The sequence below is a fragment of the Thalia democratica genome, chromosome 5 (assembly GCF_965202585.1).
Source record: "Thalia democratica chromosome 5, ktThaDemo2.hap1.1, whole genome shotgun sequence".
NCBI classification, from domain to species: Eukaryota; Metazoa; Chordata; class Thaliacea; order Salpida; family Salpidae; genus Thalia; species Thalia democratica.
Genome location: NC_139169.1, coordinates 41,383,492 through 41,399,619, shown reverse-complemented (window position 1 = coordinate 41,399,619; position 16,128 = coordinate 41,383,492). Strand labels below are relative to the sequence as shown.

At 28.0% G+C, this 16,128-nt stretch overlaps 2 protein-coding genes across 2 annotated transcripts; both read right to left on the bottom strand.

The window, feature by feature from the left end:
- Window positions 1–820: 820 nt before the first annotated feature.
- On the bottom strand, window positions 821–2,666 carry LOC145836539 (tRNA wybutosine-synthesizing protein 5-like). The gene is made up of 3 exons (XM_082944335.1): window positions 2,323–2,666; window positions 1,643–1,966; window positions 821–1,115 (listed from the first exon to the last, which is right to left on the bottom strand). The coding sequence occupies exons 1-3, from the start codon at window positions 2,664–2,666 to the stop codon at window positions 821–823; spliced, it is 963 nt and encodes a 320-aa protein (XP_082800461.1).
- Window positions 2,667–3,517: 851 nt separating this feature from the next.
- LOC145836538 (coiled-coil domain-containing protein 93-like) lies at window positions 3,518–5,840 on the bottom strand. The gene is made up of 2 exons (XM_082944334.1): window positions 5,667–5,840; window positions 3,518–5,392 (listed from the first exon to the last, which is right to left on the bottom strand). The coding sequence occupies exons 1-2, from the start codon at window positions 5,838–5,840 to the stop codon at window positions 3,659–3,661; spliced, it is 1,908 nt and encodes a 635-aa protein (XP_082800460.1). The 3' UTR covers window positions 3,518–3,658.
- Window positions 5,841–16,128: the final 10,288 nt, after the last annotated feature.

The window sequence follows — 16,128 nt, the reverse complement described above, 5'->3', positions numbered from 1 at the left end:
AACGATATGATAGCTTATCAAAAAATATATTCAAAATAAAAAAAAACATTAAAAAGCAGACTTTTTTGATTTATTTTTGGAAATTCTTCAACGTAAAAAGTAATTTTAATAAACTTTAAAAAAATAAAAATAACGCTGTTGTTATATAACATCTTGATATTAAGCATTTTAGCTGTTTATTCTAAATTTTGAAAATAACATCACATATAATACTATTGTTTAAAATTGTGTTTTCCAAAACCAACAGTGCAAAGAATATAGGTTCACATTTAAGGAAACACTTTTAACAACAAAAGTTTCAACGGCATCATGAAAAAGAATTCAGTTTTATAAATAAATAAAGAGTCTCAACTCAAATGTTTCCTTTCCTACTCGTATTTCACTAAAATATTGTCAGAATAACAAAAAACGTACTAATGGAAAACTTGATAAAAAATATGTATTAGAATCAAATACTAAATTGTCTAAAACAAACTTAATCTAAAAAAGGTAAAAGATATACATAAACACTTCGGCTCAAAATGTTAGACAACACTTAATTTATTTGAAAATATTACTGTTTTTAGTTTCTTATATAACAAAAATCTGATAATTTGTTTAAATAATTAGTAAAGTTTAATAAGTTAGTTTTCCAATAAAAAATATTATCTCAAAGTAAATAATCACTAACATCAAACAATAAATTTTTTATCAAAAACTAAATACAAAACTGTTACTATCATTTTTTTTTAATATCTAGCAGAGAGCATCAAAAAAATCTCTCAGCATTTAAACCATACAAAATAAAAAAGTAAACAATTTCCCATGTTTCAAACAATGTTTAATCAGTAATAGAGCATTTGTCTTTTATTCCCTGAATAAGCTTTCTGGCGTAGAAATCCTTGTACTCGCTTGGCAACGCGTCCAGCAACTTGGCTGCCCTGGCAACGCAGTCCTGGGCCCTCAGCGCCGGGTTCAGGTCCTTGTTGCCGTAGACGTCTTTGGGGTCGTACAGTTTGGCGGGCAGGTTGCGCCAGAACACGTTGACGGCAACGCAGAAGTCGAGGGCTATCACGTTGTGGAACCACAAGGCCGGAATGAACAGAATGTCGCCTGATGACAGTTCGCACTCGTACCTGTGTGTGTAAGAAAATATTTTGGTACACAGCTTAATTTCTTACTAGTAGGGCGACAATCATATTACTATTAAAAACCTATTGTTTACGTGGATTTTTTTTAATCAAAGAAGTAAAAGCAAGAATAAAATATACAATACCATTTGCCCTATACAGTATTGGAAGACGACAAAGTTTTGTTACAAAATTATATTATTTGACAAGGGTTTTATTCTGCATGTTTAGCTATAATTTTAAGCTCATAAGTTACTAAACTAAAAAAGACACTCTAACTTTCAATTGTATAAATTTAAATTCATGCAAATTAAAAATATCAAGTTAAGCATGCCTTCTTTTAACTTTTTTAATTTATTACTTTTAATTACAAAAAAGAGATATAAGTTTTTGTAACTTACAATGCTTAAGTGTGAGTTTATGCGCTATTATATCAATACTAGAACACATTAGCTCATTTAAAACTTTCTATAACTTCATCTAATCCACTAAAAGGCTTTAAGAGAAATACCACATAAAAACAAAAATCTAACCTTTCAACGTTGGCAAACTTAGGATAAACTGAAAGATCAGTGTTGTCAATTTCAGTGACCAGAGATTTGTCACCCTTCAAATACAAGTTCAACGCCTGATTGGGAGGAAACAAAACAACCCTCTTCCTCCCCCTCACTTCGATCAGAATGTTGTCCATGACGTCATAATGCGTCCAAAGTTGCACCCCAGGTGACGACATGCGGAAGACGCTGGAAAATTTCTGGTCCTGCGAAAACACCGGTGGAATTCGCAGGTCGTCTTTGAGCTTGGGAAACTGTTTGTGGAAGTTGGAAGGATCTTTTCGTACGTCTTCGCCGAGAGATCTGCAAAATTTTATGACCATAACAAGAGCATTTAAAAATGTTCTTGTCTTATCTTTTAAATTAGTTGAAAGAGTATCTATTTTTATAGCTTATCTACTTTATAGTTGAATAAACTTTTGCAAAATTTTTAATCTTAAAGTCTTTTGAAAAAAAATAGTTGTTGTATGAAGATGAATTAATTTATACAAAACAAACTTATATGACTTTGTTCTAAGTTTACTGTCCAACACTGGGCCCAGGCATCGAAACCTGGGCCACTTAAACTGAAAGACAGATAAAAAAGAGACTAAAAAGATAAAAAACACAAAATTTATACTGATTAAAATCAAAAAACATAACTTAGTTAATTAACAAACCTGAAATAGTAGTGTTCCTGATCATATCCATCGAGTATTTTCGGCAGCTCCTTGCTACCAGAAGCCCTTTCAACTAGCTCAGCGAACTGCATTTTCTTGTAAGCAAAATTCTTCTCGATGAAGTTCATCTGCGGGGTGGGGCTGACGTGCGCAACAGCGACATCTTGTGGTGAGTTTTCAGCGATGTATTGGGGCGTCCATTTCTCAACACACGCGCCCAAATCGACGCCTCTCAACACGAACGGCTGCCTCTTCTCCCCGACCAGCTCCTGAAACTTCTTCTCATCAATGTGACCTGCGACTTCGTGAACTGCTACTTCTTTCACGAGCTTGTTGTCTGACATTATTTTTGTACAACTGGAGAGAGTTTTGTATGATTAAGTGATTTTTTGAAAGCAAAAGAAAAATCAATAAATATATACTTGTCCTATTTTTTTTTAAAGAATCAAACTTAAGGATAAATGTTTTTAGCATATGTTTGTAAGGTTATTGCTTAATGCAAAAAAAAATAGTAAAATTTATCCATCAAGTCGAGGATTTTTAAATAAAACTAAATATTGTTTTACTCGATGAAATTTTGGTAGAATTTATAAAGAGCTAAGTGTGATGAAAATTTATTTTATAGTATTCCTTTTGAAAAAAATAAAGTTCAATGATTTTGTCATAAAATTAAATCCTAGCTTAACATATATAACTAAAAAAAATTTATTGTAAATTAAACTGCTACAATTATTTTAACAGACCAAGAAAAATTTAATATAAAATAAGATCTTTTTAACACAAGTATTTCATTAGCAATAGTTATTTTACTGTACATATACAAAGCGTTGAACAAAACCTTATGAAAAAAATCAAAATACTACAAATTTTTTAAAACGTTTAAAACTTTGTGTTAAAATAACTAACAACTTTACTTATACACTTTTTGCATAAAATAAACTATTGCACATATGTAAATATAACAAAAAGTTATTTTGCAAAAAAAAATCACAACTAATTCGATTGCTTATTTCAAAACTACTTTTGTATTTGTTAGAAACAAATATATTATAAGTTAAACATTTTAAATTGTGAAAATTTTAAAAAGTTAAAAATTGTTAATACACAGAAACATATGTTTTGTTAAAGTTAGTTCAATAATTAAAAACTGCTGTGAAAATAAGTTTTTAACAAAAATAATCTATTAAGTTTTGTAAAAATTTTCAACACATATGTTTTAAACCAAATCAATGAAGGAAATTAAGAAATAAAACTATAAAATGTAATGAAAAACTTCAAACTTCTGATTCTTTTTATAAACAACTTAAATTTAATACATGTCCAACATGACAATAGTTTAGATCGCCTGAAGCTTGCTCACTAATATCTCGTTCTTTCTGCATTCTTCTTGGAACTCCCTGATTGTTTTCACATACATCCTGTCTTTATCAACAAGCTGCTGGTACTGCTCGTTTCTTTCATCTCTCTTTGCCTTCTCCTGCGACCTCTTCGCCTCAAACTTCTTGTGGTTTGCTCTCACCCCTTCAACTATCTGCTCAAACTGCTTCAAGTACTGCTGCATTGCGTGCTGTGAAGACCTGGCCGTCTGGAAATTGTCGTATATTGAATCCAACAAGTCAGCCTCTTTTTGGAGGTTGAAGCGACAGTCTTCCAGCGTGTTGTAGGCAGAGTAGAATTGTTTTGTTTCAACGTGTGTAACAGCTATCTGGTCGTACAGTTCAACAAACCTCTTTTGATACTGGGTCAGCTCAGCTCTTGAAGGAACTTCATCAATCTTTCTTGACAAATCATTGACCGTTCTAGATTTAGCTGCTAGATTTCTTCTAACTTTGTTTAGCTTTTTTGTGTCAGTTTCAAGTTGTTTTTTGACAATTTCATCATTTTCAGTTCCGACTTCATCTCTGTGTTGAATTTGTTCTTGCAATTTTTTTATGAGCTCTTTCATTCTTGTCATCTCACTTTTGCACTTGGCCTTAAAAGCAACTTCATCCTTTTTCATTTTTTCATTAAGCATAACTAGCTCTCGAATTTCTTTGACATCAGCCCTTTCAGCACTTGCTTCAATTTCTTCAAGTCGGTCAAACTCTTGCTTTATTGCTTCTTGGAGCTCTTTATTTCCATCAAGCTCTTCTTTAATTGAACTTTTATTATTGCTTACTTGTTCAAGTCTATTGTTTACTTCACAAACTTCCTTTACTTTGTTTCCTTTTTTGCCCTCTAAGCTTTCAATATTGTTCTTTAGCTCCTGCACAGGATCAAGTAAGGCTTCTCTGGCAGCCTCTTCAATTTCCGCTTTCTTTTTGGCAAATGTGTCAGATATTTTCTGAATCTCATTGGACTGCATTCCAACAATTGACCCTACAACTCGAGATGCGACTTTTCCTTCTGCTTCTCTTCCTGTCATCTCAGACATTCCTCCCATGAGTTTCTGCAAAATCTTTTCTTGAGCCACTCTAATGTCTTCTTCCTCATTAACTTCAACTCCATCTGGTTCTGCTGCTCCTAGTGCAGATTCGACTGACTTTAGCTGGTCTGTTATCTTGTTTTTTTGCTTATTATTTTTGGATTCATTTGTTTTCTCAGACTTCTTGTTTTGACCAACAACAGATATTCTACCGTACTCAAGCAGGGTGGAAGACACTTTTGCCTCCTCTGTAGTGAGTTCAACATCATCAACTCGCTTATATTTCCTAACAGGTTTATAATGATTTTTCACTTTATTTATTGTGCTTTTAATCTTGGCAATTTGATCATCACTGTAGTCACTTGGAAGTTTATACTTCTTGTCAAACTGGCTTATACTATATGCCCTTCTATTGTCTCCCATAATTTCCCTAGTCTCAATAACTTTTTTAACAAGCCACTGCACTACAGGGAAAATGTTCTTCCAATCTGAGCCTTGTATCTGATGCGGTTCAATAAGCATTGGACACACCATTTTTCTTAAAGCACTCACAATTTTTTCTGTAAGAGCAATTTTCTGACCAATGGTAGAGTTTTCTTGAAACAGTAAGTCTACATCAATTGCAACAGTGCAGTTAGTAATACACCAGGTCATACCTCCAACAACCTTTAAAGTAAATAAAAAAAATTAGCATTAAACATATTATTAGTATTTAAAATGATTTAGTTACAAAACTTCTAATTAATGTAGTTATATTCAGCTTAAAAGATCAAATAAACTTATAACACTACTAATAAGAATCATTTATAGTTGTACTTTTGTTTCAATTTTTTTTAACTATTTGGTAAAATTTGCTTTTTAACAAAAATTCCACAGCTAATGTGAAGTTAACTATAGGAACTATTGAATATAACAAATACAAAAGGTGTTTTTTTTAAACCTTATCAAAGTTTGAAAGTCCCTTAATTCTGGCTCTAAAGTATCCACAAGCAATCAACAAATCTACTATTTCTTGATACTTTTGTCCCTGCAACTCATCTTCTCTTGTTTCATAGTTAGTTTCATTTCCATCTTTAGAACTGCTTCTTGCTTTTCCAAGTGCAGATGCAAACATTTTGGAACAATACTTTATATATATTATAAAATTTCTACAAAAATTAAAATAAATGTTTTACCTACCAAAATAACTGCACAAGAATCTTAAGAATTCTATTTGAATAAGAATTGAAAATGTTTGTTTTTTAATAAACGAAAGATCTCTTCAAAGTGGTTGTATAAGACTGTGACTGATTTTTTTAATGGTTTATACCATTTTTATTTATGTTTATCTAAAATTCAATCCTGTCCGGTCTTTAAAATCAAAATAGGAAGACTACCTTCATCCCATTTTAATTTCAAGAATCTTAAGGTGTAATATACTGAAATGTGAAAGAGTTAGCAACTCTTACAAATTTATGGGTTATTTGCAATCTACACATAATCATACTAAAAATTCTGAAAGTCCATTTTTCTTTTCAAAAAATTTAAGAACTTTAACAATGAAAAGAGCTTCACCAGTTCTTCACCAGTTTTTTTGTTTTTCATGGGGAAAATTTGCACTGTTTTTTTACAAAGGGGAAATATTACAATTGCATTTTATAATAAGGAAATATTTACAAAGTAAAGTGTTTGTAGCTTTAAAGATTCACAGATGTCAGGTTAACTTATATTTAATAATTTTTAAAACTTATAAAAAATACTTTGGATATTTAAATGGAGTAAGTAAGAAATTAAGATTAAACTTTTGCTCTAACATCACCATTGAAAATATTTGATTAATTACAGAGGTAATAAAATTTATAAACTTTTTGACACTATCATTTATAAAATTTTATACTTTAAAACTTAGGGTTGCTACTATTTGAGTCAAAAAAAACTATTTTAAGTAACTTAAAAGTGTCCTGAGTCACCATGGGTTTTCTAAATAATTTTAAAAAACAATAAAAATCATGTTTTGACCAAAGTTTGTTATAAAATATAAAAACATTGAAACTGAAAAAACTAAATCTCATTAAAGATATAGAAAAAAATGGCCTGAGATTAAAAAAAACCTTATAACTATTCGGCACTTTTTACAAAAAAAAAACTAGCCTGAGTTATTTTGAGTTTGTGACAACCTTGGAAAAATTACATAATTACTATTAAATACATTTATAGCTAATTAGAACAAAGCATTGTAAACAAATAAGCTTCTTGTATAAAAAACGTTGATAACTGTTTTGTATTAATAAAATATAAAAAGGCCAACTAATTGTTACTAAACAAACTCTAGCATGCATAGAGGGATAATTAAAGTTTAAATTATTTACCATGTCTAAATAAAGTACTTTAACATGAATAGCAAGTCAAAAAAAATATTGACAGAATACATTTTGAAAATACAGTCTTCAACTAACAACAACTTTTTATTTAAAAAAAATAGTAAAACTTATAAATAACTTGTTATTAAGTTTTAAAGTTTTGGTAGTAAATATATTTCAAAACTAAATGAATGATATTGGAAGAAGTTTCAAGAACAGCTATGTTGAGAAATTATTATATAAGTGTATAAAGTCGCAATGGTAAAAAAAATAATAAACAAAAAATATTTGTCTTAACAAAGTCTATGTACCACTAAAATTATATTATGTTGCTTTAAAATAAGTTAAACTAAAAAAGGATAAAGGCATTATTTGTTAACAAACTTAAATAACTATGGCAAACCTCACAAACTTCAAAAACTAAAAGAGTTGCATAGATATGGTTTTTTTTTTGTTCAATTTTTTTGACATTTTTTAGTAGAAGTTTAAACTTAAAGTATAAAAATGTTTTGGGGTGGTGCTGACTGTTACTTGAAACCAACTGTTTGTATGCAAAAAAGAGTAATCATGTATGTTTGTTGTGTGCCTGTCATGACCACAACAAACCTTTTTTTAAAAAAAACTGGTGCACTGAAATTAAATGATGTTTATAAACTGAAAGTTTCTAAGTTGATGCCTAATGCTTTAGTAGGGTTTGATGTAGAGCACAATAGATTTATACTTGCTAGATCTGTTCACTCACACAACACAAGGATTTTAAAGAAAATTATTTTTTCTACCAAAAGACCTAGAATGAAACTTGGCCTAAACTGCTTTAGGTGTTTGGGTCCAAAGTTTTGGTCTACTGTCCCTGAAACTTTTAAAAACTTTATAAAAGATAGATTGCTTTAAATATAGTTTTTTTTTTTAAACAACTACAAGGAGTAGATCTAGAGTGCTTTTGTATGTATGTTTTATTTGTATTGAAATTTGGTTCATTTTGTATATGTAGCAGATTGTAATGAGTCTTTTATTATATGATTGTCTTGCTAATGAATTTTTAAAAAAGAGTGATTGTAATAAATTTTTGAAATAAATTACATTTATTTTGATTTAAATTTGTTTTTTGTTACTGTGTTAGATTAAAAGCAGTCCTTTTTTTCTTTTTTTTTACAAATTAGAGGTAAAAGTAAAACTTTAGTACAAATTTTAATTTTTTTTTTAGTTTTATGTAAAGTTAATACTAACAAATTTTATATAATACTTATTGTTTAAGGGCATAGGGGGGGGGGTAAACACCCTTTTTTGGTTTTTGATCTTATTTTATATAGTTTTTACTAAGCTACAAGATGCTTTTTACAGATTTAAAAAATTCAAAATAATTTTTGAGATATAGCCGGTCAAAGTTCGAGCCAACAATAGGTTCCTTATGAGAGGCGCAAACTAAAACGGCAAATAACTAGAAATCACTAAAAATCTATCTCCTCCTACGTTTTTTGAGATAACTACCTCAAATTTTCAGGAAATGTTCCTTGCAGTATTTAGAAAATTCTGTCGGAAGGAATTAAAAAATAAATTATTTAAAAAAATTTTATAATAAAAAAACAAAAAAAAAACTGTTTTTTTTGTTTATTTTTTATATAATTTTTTTAAATAATTTATTTTTTAATTCCTTCCGACAGAATTTTCTAAATATATCAAGAAACATTTCCTGAAAATTTGAGGTAGTTATCTCAAAAAACGTAGGAGAAGATAGATTTTTAGTGAAATAGTCTATTTTTGCAGTTTTAGTTTGCGCCTCCCATAAGGAACCTATTGTCGGCTCCGATTTTGACCGGCTATATCTCAAAAATTACTTTGAATTTTTTAAATCTGTAAAAAGCATCTTGTAGCTTAGTAAAAACTATATAAAATAAGATAAAAAACCAAAAAAGGGTGTTTACCCCCCCCCCCCCTATGCCCTTAAATTTATTTTATTATTGATTTTTTTAAATAAAATCAGTGTAAATTTATTTTTCTACTTTCTGTATCTTTTTATTTCAATTTTTTAATAGAACTTAATACTTTCAGTTAGATATGGATTTATTTGAGTTTGCAACAGCAAATTGTGAGTTAACAATGGTGGCAGTGATCACATGATTGGATTGTTGATGTGTTTTTGTTGTAGCATTGGTAGATACTAGCTTGTGGATTTGAGCTCAATGATTTTCCCACACTTGGTTTTTAGTGGTGAGATTGTAACCTTGTGAGTGTTTGCCAAATGATGTATCACCAAGGGATTTTTTTCATTTATACAGATAGTTTTTTTTTGGTTAGTTTAGGGTTAATTTTAAAGGGGAGGTAGAATTACAGGTGATGACAAATTGATTGCTTGACCTTCAAATAATGTTTATTGTTGTATAGGGAAGAGTGAGTCTGATGTTTTTCTACCATAGAAAAAAAATAATAGAAAATTACTGAAAAGATACTTTAGGGCTACTTTAAGTGTTTTATATAAACTGTAAAACTTTGAGTAAAAAAAACTGTGATTTGTTATTGGTTTTAAACACTTTTATTTTATATATAAAAAGGTGAAAAATTCCTTGTTCATAATGTTTTAGGTTTTTTGTTCAATATTCTTGGTTTTTTCAAGTTTTTTTTTTCAAAAAATATCAAATTCCAGGTATTTATTACCTAAATATGTATTTTTAAAATCCAGGTGTCCTGGTAAAATTGAAATTTATTTTTGATTACTGTCTAAGAATATTATAAGATAAATTGTTTATTTGTTTATATTGTTTATCAAACAAAAAAATGTGCTCAAAATATTTGGTCCAAGGACCTGGTGTACGAAAAAACCTTTTGGTTATCGAGTCATACACCAGGATACAGTATGTCATGTCCAGGACAATGTACTTGTGAGTATGTGTTGCTTTCATTTTACAACATAGAGCAATTATATCAATACAATACTTTATAATAATTACAAGCTATTAAATATTTAATGTTTATTAAATTATAATAAATAAACTTAATTCTATTTTTGTGTTTATATAGCTTGTTTAAAACAAAATATCTTTTTAGACTAAACAGATTAGGCTTCAAACATTTTAGTCCAAAATTATGTTTAAAAAAGGCATCAAGTATAATAAAATTTCAGCTTGATATTGGTGCGACATTGTACTAGGTAATTACCAAGTAATGCTTCAATTTTTGTTTAAGTTAACTTGAAAAATATATTGTAAAAAATTTAAAGTATTAAGTCTTATGTTTAAATTTTTGCATGTTTGTAACTTAATAAAAGTTTTCTAGGTATGTCTTAGCTTTGTTTTTTATGTAAGATATTCTAATAGGAACATCAATATCACTATTATCATATTTGGGACTTGGGAGCATTCACAATTTTCTTTCTTTCATTTAGCTTATTGTAGTATTTTATAAAAACTTAGTTAGTATAGATTTGAGAAGTTCAACTTACTTAGCCAACTCTTAATAGTAAATCCCCTAAAAAATAAATTTCAATGCATTATCCAGAAACAAATTTACAACACAAACAGCTACGCTGAAGGTAAAAGGAAAACGTTTAAAATGGTTCAACACCAGGCGAGTGTTTTGGCTAGTTTGCTGTTTCCTTGGCATCTCTTTAAAAGAGTAAAAAGAAAAAAAATTCTTATAAAGTTTGCTTAAAAAATTTTTTTGAGCAGCTTCTTTACTTTTAGAACCACTATTCTTTATTAATCAGACTCTTTATTTATAAACAATTTTCTTTCCTTTCTATTTAACATTTGTTTTTGTTTTTGAGGTGGAAAACTTAAAAGAAAAAAAAATTAATTAGTTCGTAACAAATTGTAAAAGCATGTTGTGTACGACTAAATAATCGAAAGATTCCTTTGTACAATTTTGCTGGTGCAATCCTTACAATCAGTTGAAACTAGTGATGTACCGGACTCACTATCCGGGTCCGGATCCGGCCGAATATTGCCATTTTTGTCTGATATCTGGATCCGGCCGGATCTTGATATCAAAAAGAAGTCCTGATCCGGTTCTGGCCGGATTCTAATTTGAAAAAAGTCTGGATCCGGTTCCGGCCGGATCCTAATTTGAAAAAAAAGTCCGGATCCGGGTGCGGCCGGACCCGAAATTGTGGGTCCGGTACATCACTAGTTGAAACATATTAAAAACAAAATCTAGTTGTGATTTAAAATCAACTCAAAATTAAAAAGAGCCTACTTTTGAAAAGAAACTTTTTACTAAGTTGCTTGAAGTTTTGATTTGAAAACGTTTAAACAATCAAAAATTATTCTAAATAAAAAGATAGTATTTACTTTATAAATATTCAATGTTAGTTTACAAAATTTATTTACACTTAGTTGTTTGTACAAAATAAGTATATGTGAGCAAGCAAATTTTATCAATTTCAACTATATAGCTATTGAAAATTGGGTTATATTAAAGCAGATTTTCAAAGTATTTTATACAGTTTTCATAAACATATATGATAACATTATTTAGTTTTTAAAGTTTTGATTCTTAAAGCTTACTAAAAAATGACAATGTCACTATAATGCTTAAATAAGATATAGTTTATGCATTATAGTTTAATTTTCTAGTCAGTTAAATCACTTTGGATTTGTGATTTTTCGGACTTTTGCTTTATGAAAACATTTTTCTTGTAATAAAGAAAATGATACAAGACATTTTTTATATGAATATACAAATATCTGTTTACTTCATGTTTTATTTTTTGCTTTAAAGAAACAAAATGCATTTTATTAACTATCTTGATTGTACAAAAAAAAACAATTTAATTTCCATAACTTTATAATAAAATGTTTAAATTGCTTTTATAGCTGATAATATTGAGCTAGTTAAATACGTGCTTAAATCTTGTAATGCTTAAGGACAGTATAACAACCTGTACAACAACTATATAAAAAATAGTGTTCTACTTTTCCTGATACGTAAAAAGGTTTTTTTAAAGCTTTTCTAAATCTCCCAATCCATCTTGACGGTAAATGAAATAAGAAATAATCAAAGTATTATCTAAGTTATAATATTAAAAACTTAAAATAATCTAAGGTATAAAATTCGGAATTAATTGATATTAAGGCGTTTTGGAAATTTATTTATACTTAAGTGAAGACATAGTCGAGCAAATATATTAAATTTTCACAAATTAAACCTTATTAGTTTAACCCGTTGTATTTGCATCATATTTCAGACTTTTTTTTCTCTAGTTTTTAAAACACTTAATTTTAAAAAGCTTAAAACCAAAATATTTTTCAATAATTTAGTTTTAGAAGTTTGATTACTTTTAGTCTTATTTATTTTTACTACAATCAATTAAGAGATTATCATACGCTTATTACTAAAGGTTATTTCTGATTAGCTAACTTATAAACTAGAAATATTGTAAACCAGTGGTCGTCAAGGTAATCAAATTCTGTGTACACCAAGCTGCAATAAATAAAATCGCTGCACCCCAAGATCTAATTTTAATAGGCGCCGCTAGTGGTGGGACTACGTAAACAATTTTATTAGTGCATTTCTCCTTGAAAGTCATAACTCAGTTTGTATTTACACGCAAACTATTAAACAACTGAAGCTGAAATTTTTTATTTAATCCTCATTTTAATTGACCTCTTTATTTGTTTTACCTTATTTTCAAAATGATATTTTAGTTATAATGCTTTGTCTTACATACTTATTAATTGAACACTTCTCCGCAATTACTAAAAAACCTCCAGTTCAGTTTTCTTTAAATACTTTATTAAATATTAACTACATAATTAATCTAACTCTATGTATTCTTTGTGTAACTTCAAAATTTCGTGCACCCCTAAATGAGTTTCGTGCATCCTAAAAAAATGTTCGTGTACACTGGTGTGCACCAGTGTACACCTTGACCACTGCTGTAAACTATTATATATATTTTTTTTCACTTGGTGATCTGTTTACAGCAGTAAAATGTTTATTGTGCGTAATAAACATGAGCTAACGAACTAGTAAAGTATTTTGTGATATTTGAACAAATTATTATTTCTCTACAACTTGATTTCAACGGTAAATTTTTGAAAAACAGAATTTAATTAAAAACAGCTTGCTTTTTTAAAGTACATTTTATTTACGAGGAGACAGTGTAAAAACATTTATACTTGAAGAAATTTTTAAACTTTAAAATTAAGAGCATTTACAACTTACACAACGTATGAACACTTTTAAAACCAGAACAACTTTTTCTTTGCAAAAATAAACAGACCTTTTATTAATTTATTTTTAAAGGCAATAAAGTATTAACTTTAAGTCTAACAACTTTGTTTAGATAGTTCTCATCAAAAATAAAACTTAAAGTAAATACATTTAAAATTTTCAGTAACAAGCAATGAATTTCATTACAATGATGAATGAAATTGTTTATAATTGCTTCGCTAAAAAGTTTTTACATTGAGGTCATATTTAAACCTCAGTATATTTAAGCAGTTTACAGGTTTTAATTTATTTTTAAGCTTACTAATTAATTCTTATAAAAAATTGTTTAGTATTTGAAATTTTTTTGATTATTTATATATTTAACAAATAAAATAAGTTTAATAAAAGTTATCAATTAGTTTTGTATAAACGGGTATTAATATGATTTTTAACTCTATAGAAAAGTTAAACAAAGTGGTACAATTCGCTTTCATAGATTTACAAATAGCACTAGATATTTCTAAGTATGTTCGATTTACAAACTAACAGTATAAGCAACTTTTTTTTTAATAAACATGCTTAAAATAACATATTATTTTGCTTATAAAAAACAAAATAAATACGTCCATCTTTTGTATAAGTTTCATTCTTGTTAAAATGAAGCAACAATTAGTTTAACTTTTCTAGATTAATAATATAACTTATTGGTTTGGTTCAAAAGTAAAAGATTAGAGTAATATAGAAAAAATCTTACTTTCAGTTGAATTAATAAAGTAGGTGTCAATTACTAATTTCGATGTCTTATAAAAACAAGCAAACCGTTTTATGAATTTTTTATAATAAATAATGTCTTTGTTAAAATTATAATTACAAAATATTAATCAATACATACAGAGTGAAGGGTCGCCTTGCTTTGTTTTAATAAATCAAGGTAGATGTTAAATTGCGTTTTTTGATAAGCTTTAATGAGTATTTCAAGTAATTTATTATCTATTTGTCTTAAAAAATTAAGACATCTGATTTTTGTTTTGGAATTTCTTGAAAAATGTAACATAGAAAATAAACTTAAAATTATTGGCTAGTTATTAAAATATTTCATTTGCCATCAAGTAAAGCTTTTAGCTATAAAGACTTCTAATTGAAGTTTTTGCTTATGAAATTTTGTTTTTAACAATTAAATTATGTTATTTTATTGAAAAATAATTCAACTTAATACACTCGTTTAAATTATAAAGAAACAAGAAAAAAATCAGTTTAAAACATACAATTTATTTTACAAATAACTAACAAAATCAAACAACAGTATAACAAATTTACAGAAAAATAAAACATAAAATACATGATTTGTCAAAAGACAAACCTATATTTCGGTGCTGTTTATTTTAAATGCGGGTAAAAAGTTAATACATCTGTACAGCATATATACATATATACACAAGTTAAAAGTTTCAAAAAAAATTAAACGTTATAAAAACAGAAATTCATTAAGAGATATTACAAAATAATATAATTTAAATTCATTACTAAAATGGTATAAACAGCATTAAAAAAAACAGATTTACAAATAACTTAAGTAATATGTGTAAACAAAAATAGCAATTTTACCTAAACAAACATTAATATGCATAGCAATAAAATATTGTGTATGTACAAATAACTTTTAGAGAAAAAACAAACAGAAAAAAAAAAGAAATTGTTGTAGTTTATTAAAAACATTCAACATTTTTAAATTTAATGTTGTAAATTAAGGTTAATTAATCTGTTATGAATTTAAAACATTTTTGTATAACCTTTAGCACATTTAAATTTTTATAACAGTCAATTTAGACTTAAAAATTTTAGTTTAAAATCAATAAAGTATAAAGCTTTTAAAGAAAATATATCAATCTTAACGAATTCCTTTATTAAACATTAAAAAACAAAACTTTGAATTGTATTTACTCTTAAACAATAAAAAAGAATTAAATAAACCGAAAATTCTTAAACAACAAAGATACTATTCAGAATTATAGCAATAGACCCGTTTAAATTTTGGATGAATAAACTTTGACTTTACTTAAATAATTAGTCTTGCAAAAACTAATTGTTCTTAAAATTTTTCAAGATATCCAACCAACTTTACAGCCTCAGAGTTACTTCTACACAGCATGGGCGTCTCCTCACTGTATCTTGCAGTCTTGTTCCTGTTGAAATTTTAAAATTAAATTTGTTTTCACATCAAGCTCACAATATTCTGTAGTTCTAAGCTTTTACTAATAAAAGTCTTAATAAGATAACAAAATTAAATGCTTAAGGGTTTAAAATATTATTCAAAAGTCTATTTATTTGACGCAAGTTTAGTTGATCTAATGATAGAAAAATAAATTCACTTAATGCCACACAAAAACATAAAACGAAATTTAACTTTTTATTTATTGCATAAGTTAGTGTAAGTATCAAACCTGCGTGGTTGGCAGGGAAGAGTTGATGGTCGACATGGGTAGAGTGTCCATTGAAGCGTACGAATTCAGCGAGCAGTTTTTCCTGTCCTTCTTGTACGGATGCAGGTTGGCCTTCATCTTGTTCTTATTGGCTGAAGTTTGAAGTTCCGGTTCGCTGCTTCCAACGTGAGATCTGAGCGCGTTGTAGTTCGGACTTCTGCGAGACTTCATCTTCTGCCAAAAAAATTCTTCTGTCAATCTGCTAGCTCAAGAAATTGTAGTGCCGATTAAAATACTTATGTTCAAATCGCGCTTGAGTTGATTATTCTTAAAAAATAATGAAAGTATTTGAAAATGCATAGTAAATAATATACAAACTATAGTAAATGTTTGAACATGTAGGTCGCATTTTACTTTGTAAGCATGGCTTCATTACAAAAAAAAACAATTTTAAGCAATAATTGTGACTTAATTTGTAAAAAAAAGGAGATAAGCA

Bases quoted from the DNA above. Each gene is read 5' to 3' on its own strand.
- LOC145836539 (XM_082944335.1), bottom strand. From the start codon at position 2,666: ATGTCAGACAACAAGCTCGTGAAAGAAGTAGCAGTTCACGAAGTCGCA. The intron at 1,967-2,322 runs GTTTGTTAATTA...AAAATTTTGCAG, and splicing joins CAGGAACACTACTATTTCAG to ATCTCTCGGCGAAGACGTAC. The intron at 1,116-1,642 runs GTTAGATTTTTG...TTACACACACAG, and splicing joins AAGTTTGCCAACGTTGAAAG to GTACGAGTGCGAACTGTCAT.
- LOC145836538 (XM_082944334.1), bottom strand. From the start codon at position 5,840: ATGTTTGCATCTGCACTTGGAAAAGCAAGAAGCAGTTCTAAAGATGGA. The intron at 5,393-5,666 runs GTTTAAAAAAAA...TTTACTTTAAAG, and splicing joins GACTTTCAAACTTTGATAAG to GTTGTTGGAGGTATGACCTG.